General features: G+C 34.0%; 1 protein-coding gene and 1 long non-coding RNA gene across 3 annotated transcripts in view; one reads left to right on the top strand and one right to left on the bottom strand.

The window, feature by feature from the left end:
* The first annotated feature begins 1,114 nt into the window (after positions 1 to 1,114).
* Positions 1,115 to 3,489, top strand: LOC133882514 (uncharacterized). Its single transcript, XR_009902679.1, has 4 exons — positions 1,115 to 1,302; positions 1,381 to 1,445; positions 2,187 to 2,242; positions 3,172 to 3,489. It is a non-coding gene; the product is annotated as an uncharacterized LOC133882514 (long non-coding RNA).
* A 6,292-nt stretch (positions 3,490 to 9,781) lies between these two features.
* Positions 9,782 to 12,595, bottom strand: part of LOC133881410 (uncharacterized) — a 60,637-nt gene continuing 57,823 nt past the window's right edge. For both annotated transcript variants that reach the window (XM_062320340.1, XM_062320346.1), the window contains one exon: positions 9,782 to 9,959. Coding sequence is in view for 1 of the 2 variants with exons in the window: in XM_062320346.1 (XP_062176330.1) it covers positions 9,943 to 9,959 (17 nt within the window). In the remaining variant the exon portion in view is untranslated. The remainder of the gene's footprint in view (positions 9,960 to 12,595) is intronic.

Raw genomic sequence — 12,595 nt, 5'->3', positions numbered from 1 at the left:
TTAGGATTCAAATCCCCGCAATACCTTAGAAGTGTAACTTTTAGAACCTTGATCGCTCATTGTAAATGAATAGCCAAATACATAGCGCATCATCGATCCAAAGCTCGATCTCCCCCCCTAACTCATCTCCACCGTAGTCTTGCCATCTCCCCACAACCATCTCTACCTCCCGACTCAACCACTGTTTCTCTCTCTACTCCTGTGCCCTTGGCTTCTCCCCTCCTTTGTGACCCCAACATCCTCACAATCAAGCAAGTGTCAAAAGTTTCATCGCCCCTTCACCAAATTTACTAACGAGCTCTTGCAATTAAAAGTCTATGATACCATTGAAGATTGTTAGTATATTACCTTTGTTACAATATTACCATATTTGTGCAAGAATATATATTTTAATAATATTCTCAGCATATTATGGTAATATTATTTATTTACTATCATATTTGCTATTGTAAATATTTTAGGTATTATTTCTTGATTTTATAATTAGTGTAGTTCATTTTTTTCATTGGCCTCGCTCCTTTTTTTTTTTTTTTTTTTTTAATTGAATAAGGAAAAGGGTTATAAAGGAGGATCATTCTCACTTCTGATCCAAAAGGAAGAAGTTGACGATCCTACGAATGAAAAAGGGGTTGGCTCCCCAACAGTAGATGTAATGTCCGGGACATTATTAAATAATTAGAGTATAAAATTTAAGTAAATAATTAATTAAAATTATTTTAGTGTAATTAAAAATGCAAATGGATATTTTTAAAGCCCAAAGAAAATAGAAAATAGAAATAATAGAAAAGAAATTAGAAATGAAAAATTAAATAAAATAAAATAATGAATAAAATTAAATAAAGAAAAGAAAAGAATTAAAGAATTTAAAATAGAAAAGAAATAAGAAAAAGAAAAGAAAAATTAAAATTAAAAGAAAAAAAGAAAAGTCAAAAGTAATATATATATATATATATATATATATATATATATATATATATATATATATATATATATATATATATAAAATAAAAGAAGTGTGGGGCGCCTGCGCTCCACCTTCACTAAAAGGAAGGGCCAAGTGGCCCTTTCTTGCAGAAAAAAAAAAAATAATAATAAACAAGGCGCAGTGCACCTTGTTTTAGAGAGAAGGCCAAATGGCCTTTTCTTTTCATTTTTCGAAAAGAGGCAGGGCCTCTTCTTATTTTTCTTAATGATTTTTATAGAAAATTTTTGATCTACGAAGATCCAACGGTCCGATCTTCAATCTGATTTCGGTAACGTGATCTACGAAACTCAATCTACGTTTCTACCGATTGGTTTGAGGTATTTTCGCAAACTCTTGGTTTTTAAGATTTTAGATTAAATCTAAAGATATATGAGTTTGATTTTATGTGTCCTTAGGATTTGTTGTGGGGAGTTTGCTAAACACTCTCCAAGTGTTGGATTTACATTTGGTGGAATTTTTGGTGAGTTTCCTCGACCCTAACTTTTGGGTATTTAATTTTAATTGAATTTTTATGTGATTAACCATTAGTAAAAGCTATTGGGTTAATAATATTGTGTTTGGGGTAGTATTTTATAAATTATGATTTAAAATTAGAAACCTTAATTTGATAGGTTAAATTAATTTGGAGTTTTTAGTGTTTAAAACCTAGATTATTAGTTGGTGGATTAATTGTTGTTATTGTGATGATTAATCCTAAATTAGTTATGGGTTTTGTAAAAATAAGTATTTATGGGTTAGGTACTAATGTTAGTAAAAATAAATAATTATGGGTATTTAGTTTAAATAATATTTGCGAAGTTAACCCTAAGATTTTTTTATGGGTTAATGTTATTTTAAATGTGTTAATGATATTGAGAAAATGTTGGTGATAAATAATTTAGAGATTAGTGAATATAATTTTATGGCTAATATTATTATAAAAGTGTTAGTGAAAATAATTTATGGGTTAGTGAAATTAATTGCGGGTTAGTAATTAATATTATGAGTAAATAGTTAAATAGTAATTTTAATATCTAACCCTTAGTAAATACTTTGAGTTAGTATTGTTTGAGTTTTAATTAGTGTCTAGGACTTATGGGTAGACGTTTGGAACCCTTAAAAATATTATGAGTTTTCCAACGGTTTAGCCTTGAGCGATTCAAGTGCTAATTAGGGTGTTAATTATTTAAAGTGCTAAATAGTGCAATGTATTATTCCACAGTGATACATTGCAAGGTGGTGTCTAGGAGACCTAGTGCTTAAATCCGCGCAACCAAGGTGAGTATTCTACTCACTGAGAAACTACTATTTTTCATATATTATATAATTGCAAAATATGTGTTTTATAAATCCGAACCGACTGTATATTGACAATATGTTTTGGATGTTTTAAGTAGTTTCAATTATGTTGAAGTATCAATGATGTTTATGAGAAATGATATGTAACTGAAAAGTGTGATTTAAACTGATTTGAATGATTTGATTGTGAGATGTTGTAGGGATTTAAATTACAGAAATATTGATAGAAGAATTGATGTGTTAAATTGTTTATGAATTTACATCGGAAGCATGAGTTTAAAGCATGTTCATGAAATTAGAAAGTATATGTATATTTTTTTTGAGGCATGAGCATATGAACGCTAAACGTGCATCGAAGTGAGGTTTATAGCCCACGGGAAACTATACTTGGGTTAATTCCCATGAGGCTTGGATTAATTTCCATGAGGCTTGGATTAATTTCCATGAGGAACTTGGGTTAATTCCCATGAGGCATGGATTCATTTCCATGAGGAAACTTGCATGAGCATGTATAGCATTGTTTTTATGAGTGTGGTGTTTTTACATTATGAGTAGTTTTGCTAGACGTATTATTATACATAAGAGTCTCAATGAAAAAGAGCTTATGTATATTTTTATCGGATGGTTGCATGATTTAAATGCTATTGTTTTCTAAGTCCCAGCCGCATAGTATGCTTTAAATATTTTCTAGTAGTCGGTGTTTGCTATATCAGCTATGGGGGTTTTCAAACAAAAGTTTATAAAGTTGATGGCTGTTATAGTGTACGCATGACTAGAAAAGAAAAGTTGGTTCTTTGCGAAAACTCAGTGAATAGTATACCTTTGAGGTCTTAGTGTATTTATTTATGCTAAGACGGTGGGCTCATAATTCCACCTGTATGGGTGCGGCAACCCTCGCAACTGTACAGACGTTAATACTTTGGTTGCAGGTTTTGCAGATATAGATATTGACTCGTCCACCTAGCACATGGGATGCTATGATTGGAGCATATCGCGACAGTCATAAGTCACGGACTCATGGGTAGTCCGTATTTTGGGTATTTTATTTATGCCTCGTGTCCTACGTGGCACATGTATTTGTTGAGCCTGTGTTATGGTATGTAATTAGTGTAATGTGTTTTATAAGCCTTAAATAGATAGACTTGTAAATGACTCTTGTTGTAAATAATCGTCATGTATTAGATGTATTTTCGCTTATGATGTGTTCCGCTGCACATTGATTATTTATATTCCGCTGTGTTAGATGTAACTCTGAATATCAGGTACATGTTATGAAATATGTACGTTATGTTGGCTGAGCGACAAATAGTCGTGCAACTGTGAAGATCCGTTTGCATGTTTTCAAAAAAAAAAAAAAAAAAGGGTCGTCACAGTAGACCCAAACCAAACTAAAACAACGCTGGAATGATTATAAAAGGTAGGAAATGGGTCAAACAAATGACCCGGTCCTCTCAATAGGCCGCACAAGGCAGTTATAAAAGCTAAAGTAGAACAGATTAGGACAAGCCTATCTGCAACCACACTTGGAAATAGCAACAACCACTAAAAGATGGCTGAAGCAGTAAAAGCGCTGTTAGAGTTCGAAAATAGGACTGCACTAAAGAGAGGTACCAACAAAAATTCAAATACAGTAGTCTCCCTTAAAGGGAAACAATAACCCAAGTAACATAAAAAGAAGCAAATAAATAGATCATTCTATTGTACAACTTACACATATAAGAAATAAAAGTTAATTACTAGTTAATTAATTTGGAAGCGCTGCAAGTGGCATTGCAATATTAACTTTTTGGGGTAATTACCTTTTCCCCCATCAACTACCAACCATTGTCAATATACCCCCATGAACTGACATCTCGACCAAAAGAGAGCATTCAACTACCAACTTTACACACTTTGCCCCCTTCCGTCAAGGAATTCCGTTAACTTGGACGGAATATTCCATTTTTGGGCGTTAATTTTGGTTTAAAGACCAAAATGCCCTCCAACAGTAATTAATAAAAAAATATATTAAAATTAATATGTTTAAAAAAGTTGAGGGCATTTATGTCTTTTTACGAATTAAACTGACGGAATGGGGTAAAGTGTGTAAAGTTGATAGTTGGATGCTCTCTTTTGGTCGAGGTGTCAGTTCATGGGGGCATGTTGACAATGGCTGGTAGTTGATGGGGGAAAAAGGTAATTACCCCTAACTTTTTAGTTAATTAATTTCACGGGGAAACAACCTGAAGAATTTGCTGGATGCACCCTCACGGGCCAACATTATTTCGACCACACTGCCACACTGGTGCACACGCTGTCACATGCCGCTCATTGACTTGCACATGAGACCCATGCACCTACACGCCTGTCTCAACTAGATCCTTACTTGGTGACCTGTGTAAAGACCAAGAAATTTAATAGGCGATTTATCAATTAATAAATCGTATTTACTAAATAGATAGGATTAATAATTTTATTTTTAGTAATAATAATTGTGTTATCAAAATAAAATAAGCTTAATATAAAATAATTGAAAGAATAATAATTATTATAGTGGGTCCTACTTGAATAAATAATTATTTGTATTAATAAGAAGGTGGTTTAAAATATGTGGGGTCAAATGTTAATTATTAAATAAAATGGTTTTAATTAAATGGGGTCCCACTTTAATTCACATAAGTTGAGGGTTTTAAAAATAAAAGAAATCTCCCCCTTGCCATGTGGCGTTACCCGGTTGGTTGGGAGGATTTCATTATCTTCTCCTAGCCACTCACCTCGCGCCACGTGTCTCACCTCCATTTTCTTTCTTTTCTTTTCTCCCATTTTCTTCCTTTGGACCACGACCTCTCCCTTCTTTTCTTCTTCTTTCTTTTCTCCCCACTCGACGCAGCACTCTTCCTTCTTCTCTTTTCTTTCTTTCTTCTTTCCTCTTCTCTGTTCTTCATTTCCCTTCCACCCGAGAGACACCAAACAGAGAGAGATGCGGTGAATGAGAGAGTGAGATCGAGAGATTGAGTGAGATGAGACTCGGGAGAGAGAGAGAAAAGAGCAAATCTGGTGGATCCGTGAGGGAGACCTGAGTGAGACCCGGTCCTTTTGAAGGTCCGGTTGGTGGCTGGATGACGGTGGTCGGCGCCGGTGAAGCAGTGGGTCGAATTTCGGTGACTCCTAGTGCGATTTTCGGTGATTTGTGGGGATTTTTTCTATAGGTAATTCCTTGTAACTCTTGTGATTTCATTTAGGTTTATTATTGGTTGATATGGGTATTTTGTTTGGATTCTTGGAACGGCTGAGCCGTGATTGTGGTAGATCATTTTCTAGGTGTGGGTTGAGGTTGGTTTGATCGATGGGTTGTATGTGTATGTGTAATTGGGGGTTGATGGTTTTAGTTGGTGATGAGGGTTCGGCCGATCAGTATTTGGAGCTTTATTGATTTTTGGTTGTTTGGTGTTAAAGCATTAGTTGGTGTTCTTGAAGCTAGATTTTTATGGGTATGATATTTAGGTTTGATTTGGGTTGATTTTCAATGGTTGATGTTTAAGATTTTTTATTGTAAATCTGAATGGGGGTATTGAGGTGAAATCAGAAATTGAGAATAGGTTCTGAAATTGGGGATGTTTATGGTTGATGATTTTCAGAATTAGGTTAAGTTTTGGGAAGAAATTTGGTGGATTGCTATGACTTTTGTTAAATATGAATCTAGGGTTTATGGTGAATTTATGGGTTGATGATTTTGATGAATGAGTTGTTGATGTTTATAATTTAAAGATTGTGCTAAATGAGGATGAAAGTTTGATTGGGTTTGGTTTAGGTTAAAATCTAGGGCTTATGCTATGATTTTCGGAATTGGCCTAATGGTATATTTTGTATGTGGGTTTCGGTTTCAGTGATGTTATTTTGTGTTTAACAATCTAGAATAGGTTGCTGATTTGGTATGGTGTTCATTGGGTGTATTGTTGGTGGAATCTGAAATTTGGAGTTGATTTTTGGGTATGTTCATTTAAATGTTTATTTGTGTTAGGTTTGTATGTGAGAGTTTTAAGCTTGATGATTTATTTGTAATGGCCAAATATGTGTAGAGGAGGGATGGTGGATCCTTATGGAAGGTTGTTGAAATAGTTGGAGGATATTCTTGGTAGTATATGGCTAACGAGTTTAGATAAATTAAAAGAAGAATCTCAGAGAAGGAAGGGAAACAAATGGTGAAGTAAAATGAGTGATAGATGATGAGGTATCATTATTAGAATTGTGGTGGACTAAAAGTAAATTGAACCCATGTATAATGCTTAGCTCTTAGGCCTATGTATATATCTCAAGTTTTTGTATGTGTAAATATTAGTAACCTAAAGTAATAGGTGTTACTAAATTGCAATGCTATAAGATCAAAGTCCTAAATCTAAACTACCTAAATGGTTAGTAATTAATAATAATGTTAAAGGACTATAAATTACTCAAATAACCCTAAGCTTGTAAATATAAGTTAGAAGACTTATAGAACATATAAGTGTAATATAAATCCATTATGTGACAACCTAATAACTAATTCACCTAACCATATCCATATAGTATTTATGTGTACTAATGGATTAGGTTTAAGTGTTAGATGTGTATATGTATATATATGTATGTATATATATATATACATATACATGTACATGGCGTATATGTATAAATATATATTGCCAACTTAGTAAGTACATGACAAGTTATAAAATGGTTAGTAAAACTAACGTAATACAACAATAATGAATGCGCTTAAGAAAAATAAACGCACCTTAGTGTTAATAAATGTAATATAATATGAACTAAAACCTAAATGATAACTTAACAATAATTTAGGGTACTTAACTAGACATAGACACGGGTAATGTGACGTGTGAGCACGCGGATAGTTTATGTGTCATAGAGTGTAGAGTTCCATAGTGTAATCTAATGTTATAAGTATTTGCAGGATCGTGTCATCATTGGAGATTTCAATGGGTCCTTCAATGTAGAGTTAGAGTCGTGAGTCCAATGCAGCCAGGTGATATTTTACTCACTGAGAAACGGTTATTTTTATATATTATAGAATTGCAAAATATATATGTTTTATAAATATGAACCAACTGTATGTTGAATATATTTGTTTTGCTTGGTTTGAGTATTTTAGAGTATGTTCAAATATATCAATGATAGTTTGTATAGTATAGTATGTTGCATGTTTTGAGATGAAATAGTAAAATGTTTAGCAAAGAATGATTTACCAGCATGATACAGAAAGACAATATTTACTAGTCAAGCAAAAAGCATAGAGCATAAAGCATACAATAACTCAGCAGTAACCCAGCAGTAGCCTAGTAACAGTTCAGTTCAGCAGTTTAACAGCAGCATAGTAGCATGCATAGCATATAGCATGATTTAAATTGTGTGATGTTTTCATGATATAGAATATTGTAGTTTTTATCCTAGACGTATTAGTATGCCTAAGAGTTTTAATGGCAAAAGAGCTTATGTATACTGCTATCGTCTAGTTGCATAATTTTAGAACATTGAGCTTGGATGAACAAGAATATTGTCATGGTTCGGTATGAGAAATACATTGTCCTAGGAGTAGGTAGATGAATTGTCGTGGCACATCAGTAAGAAGTGCTTGGATACCCGAGTTTTACTCTAGTAACCGCATGGACAACTACGTGTTCAACATGAAGTTGTAATGCCCTAGGATTCCGTGTTAACCATGTTCGGAAAATGATAGTAAGCTTGTACTAAAGAGCGAGATGGCATGTTTTAAGCTTAGTGTGCTTGGTTTTGACGCTATTGGTTGCGATATCAGTGTGGCTTGAGAGTAGGTAGATGGATTGTGGCACATCAGTAAGAAGTGCTTGGATATCAGAGTCTTACTCTAGTAACCGCATGGACAACTATGTGCTTTGACATGAAGTTGTAATGCCCTGAGGTACAGTGTTATCACAGTTAATAACGTTAGACCTATGTGCATTTGAGCCACAACATAAAAGTATTATTGTAGGTGGGTTTACGTGGTTGCTTCCAAGCCAATGGAACTTCTACGTATGGGTCCAACTACATAGTATGTTTTAAATGTTTTCTGATAGTCAGTGTTTGCTATATCAGCTATGGGGGTTTTCAAACAAAATTCTATAAATTGGTAGCTGTTATAGTGTACGCGAGACTAAAAAGAAAAGTTGGTTCATTTGGAAAACTCAGTTAGTTTAATATTACTGAGGTCTCGGTATTATGTACTGAGGCGGTGAACTCATCATTTCATTTATATGGATGTGGCAAACCCCCACACCGTATAGATGATGTCCCTTTGGCTGTAGGTACTCGGGTCGTAGTTGATGGGGTTGTAGACGTGCAGTTGAGATATTATGACCAAAGCTCGCTGCGACGGTTGTAATTGCGGGACCATGGACGTCCTCAGTTTTGTAAATTTTACTATAGCTTGTGACGCCTGTGTCACTTGTTTTGTATAAAGCCAACTTTGTTATGTATTTATATTGATGAAAGACTTAAACACATAGATGGTAAATTGCTCTTTTTATTAATTTATGATAGATGTTTAAGATGTGATTTCTGCTATTGAGTTTATGTTTTTCCGCTGCATAGTAGTTAGATGTTGTACTCTAATTTACCAGGTACATATTATGGGGTATGTACCATATGTTGGCTTCGCGACACATCGTCGTGCCATTGTGAGGATCCGTTTGCATTTTAAGAGATTAATGTTTAAGCAAATGGTTTGTATAAAAAAAAAAAAAGGGTCGTCACAACCTGAGCTCACGAGTTCCTTTCCATGCACCTACACGCTTGCATCGCACATGATTCCAACCTAAATCGAGCTCACATCTTAGTTTTGATTCTTATTGCACCCGATCCCGATCTCCTCATTAGGCTTAATTTTATTTTTTCAATCCTTTGTTTTTATCCTTCACTTTGTTTCTCAGTGATTATATGATATTTGAAAAAAAAAAAAAAAAAAACTTTAGAATTTTGTGAATCAAAGGCATAGTTTTACTAAGATATATTACAAATATAGTAATATATAAAATATTTTTAAAATTAAATTATAATGAAAAAAATCGCGCATAGCACGTGTTGGTTATAGGCTAGTTAAACATAAGAGTAATGCAAAAACAACACACTCATCCCACCATATCTTATTAGGTTGATGTGGCAGTGTCTATCAGCCCTTAATTTTATTTATTTATTTTTTTTTCTAACAAGGGTTATTGATCTAAGAGCTGATGGACACAGGGCTGGCAAAACAGGTACCCAACATGACTCGTTTACGACCCGTTAAGACCCGCGACCCTTTTAAGCTAGATCCAAACACGACCTGTTTATGTTAACGGGTCGGGGCTCCAGACATGACACGACACAACAATTTCACGGGTCACCTGACACGACCCGTTTGACCCATTTTGCTTAAAAGTGTTTTTTTTTTGGTATTTAAATGAAATAATAATAGTTTTAGCAATTCATCTCTAAACTCCTAGTAGGCTAGCACCAAATCACTTAATATGCTTAATTGTCTAACCAAATAACAAAAAAAAAAAAAAAAAAAAATCATCATTACAAATTTACAAATGCCAAAAACTACATCATAATTGTCTACTCTTGATTCCTTGAATGACCTACAAATATGCTCATTGTCCATCAACTTGGGTCCAACGCAGGTTAGTTTGACATGCCCATCTTTGTCATTCAGCTCCAATACCTAAAGGAAAAAAATAGAGTAATTACATTGAGAGGTGAAAAAGTTCTGAAGATTATCTTTATGGCTAAAAAACAGAGGATGATAATCAAATATGGAGAATTTCTATCAAGTATTTGTTTTTTCAGTATGGTTCAAGCCAAAATATGTGATCCTGAAGTACAATCCTCTAGCTACTTGTAGGAGTAAGCATATAATTCAATCAAAGCAACAATTCAAGTGAAACAAGTATGTGTATGTACACAAACAAATCAGCTATTCACTGTTACATCTGGCTTATATAATATATGAATTCATGACAAACATGATCTGTTAGCATGGCTTATATAATATATGTACACAAACAATCAGTTGGTCTTAGTATGCCTTACCCACTATACAAAGACATAAAGTGAACCTTTTTATTAATTTAAGATGTCTACTAACAGCATTCACTTTCAACAATTTAACTTTTTAACCGTATACCAATTGCATGTAGCATCAAGCAAAGTTTAGTCATTCTGCCTCACATGCTAAAACACAAACAATAACATAAGAACAAAAGAAAGAACAGGGGATCTCACAGGAACTGGTACTATCCAATGTTAAAACATCATCTTCTTCGTTATCCACTTTCATTAAAGTTTGTTCTATATCAAAAGATAAAAGTAATTAATGTCATTAAAGTAAGATAAAAAAAATACAAGTAAATAAAGAAATTAAATATGCAAATAACTAATATTACCTTGCTCTCTATATAACCAATCTCTAGTGCAAACCAATGCCTCAAGAATATCAGGCTTGAATGAACTCCTATACTGATTAATTACACGTTCACCAATACTAAAAGTGGATTCTGAAGCAACAGTAAAAATAAGAATACTCAAAATATCACGAGTCATTGCAGCTATTTCAGGATAACGAAATTCATTTTCTTTCCAAAATGAAAAGATGTCAAATGTCGTATTCTTCTCCAAATACTTGGGTTCATCCAAATAAAGTTCCAATTGAATCTTTTGTGCATCAGGATCGACTCCATCAAATGCTAGAAAATCCTATATAAAAAGAGATAATATAAACATAAAATTAGTAAGTGATTATGAGTATATCTACTAAGTTACTAACAAGTTAAGAAACTTTTGATATTATTTACCTTTTCCCAATCTGAGCCTTCTTGAGGCTGAACAACTGTGGAGCTTGAAGTTGTAGGAGCACTATACTCCATAAAAAGTTTGGTTAACGTTTTCGTCACATTCTCATACTCTTGAGATTCAGCTCCATAAATCTTCGTATAGTAGTACTTTACAAGGCGCAGCTTGTAACGAGGATCTAAGACAACTGCAATGGCCAACACTAAACTGAATTCTGACCAATATTTTTCAAATTTAGAGATCATTTGACTTGCCATTTAATCTCTTATATCCATCTCCGCTCACAAGTTCTTGCTTCAAGTTCACATAAATCAATGCAATCACGGGAAAGTATTGATTGACTGTGAGATATTTGGTACTAGAAAAAACACATGTAGCACGATAAAAGCAACTCAAGAAACTACTGATATCAATCACCTTTTCCCACTCAAGTGAATTAGAACAAAACGTATAGTTTTTATTAGTCATCTCCAAATAAGCAAAAGCACGCCTATAATGAATTGCACTCTCAAGCATAAGATATGTTGAATTCCATCTAGTTGGCACATCTTGTTTTAATCCCTTATTACTGTCCAATGACATTTGATTGACAGCTTGAGAGAGAGAGAGAGAGAGAGAGAGAGAGAGAGAGAGAGAGAGAGAGAGAGAGAGAGAGAGAGAGAGAGAGAGAGAGAGAGAGAGAGAGAGAGAGAGAGAGAGAGAGAGAGAGAGAGAGACGGGGAGAGCTTTGCGATGTAGGCAGTCGGCAGCGAGCGTCGAGCAGAGAGCAGAGACTAGCGAGACTGAGAGAGAGAGCGTCGACTCGAGCGGGTCCAGGCGTCCAGCGGGACTACAGGAGGAAGAAGATGGGGCGGCGATGGCGCGGGGCTGAAGAAGAAGAGAAAGGAAGGCGGAGCTAATTCAGCTGAAGGAAAACCCGAAAAGGAAAAGAAGTTAGGTTTTTGATTCTTTTGAACTTTTGTGTTTTGTGATTTCGGCTAAAAGCCTAAAACAGAAAATCAGAAACAATCCCATTCCTTTTTTTTTTTTTTTTTTTAAAAAGAAACAGAAAAAGAAAAAGAAAAAAATAAGAAGAAGAAAAAGTTAATCATGTCTGGCGGGTCACCCACGGGGACCCGCCGACTGAGTTAAACAGGTCATAAATAGGTCGACTCGTTTATGATCCAAACCTGTTTAAGCTAGACTCAAACTCGCTAATTTCGTGTCGGGTTGTTGGGTTGTGTCAAAATTGCCAGCCCCATGGACATTGTCACATCAATCTAATAAAATGTGGGTGAGACGATGGTGTAGTATATAACATTTCTCTAAACATAATGACTCTTTCTCACTTAATCCTTGTTAATGCCCACATAACTTGTATTAATCATAATATATATATATATATATATATATATATATATATATATATATATATATATATATATATATATATATATATATATATATATATATATATATATATATATATATATATATATATATATATTTTAATAAGTAAGAAGACTTCAT

This window comes from Alnus glutinosa, chromosome 11 (assembly GCF_958979055.1).
Source record: "Alnus glutinosa chromosome 11, dhAlnGlut1.1, whole genome shotgun sequence".
NCBI lineage: Eukaryota > Viridiplantae > Streptophyta > Magnoliopsida > Fagales > Betulaceae > Alnus > Alnus glutinosa.
This window is presented reverse-complemented; position numbering and strand designations above follow the sequence as displayed.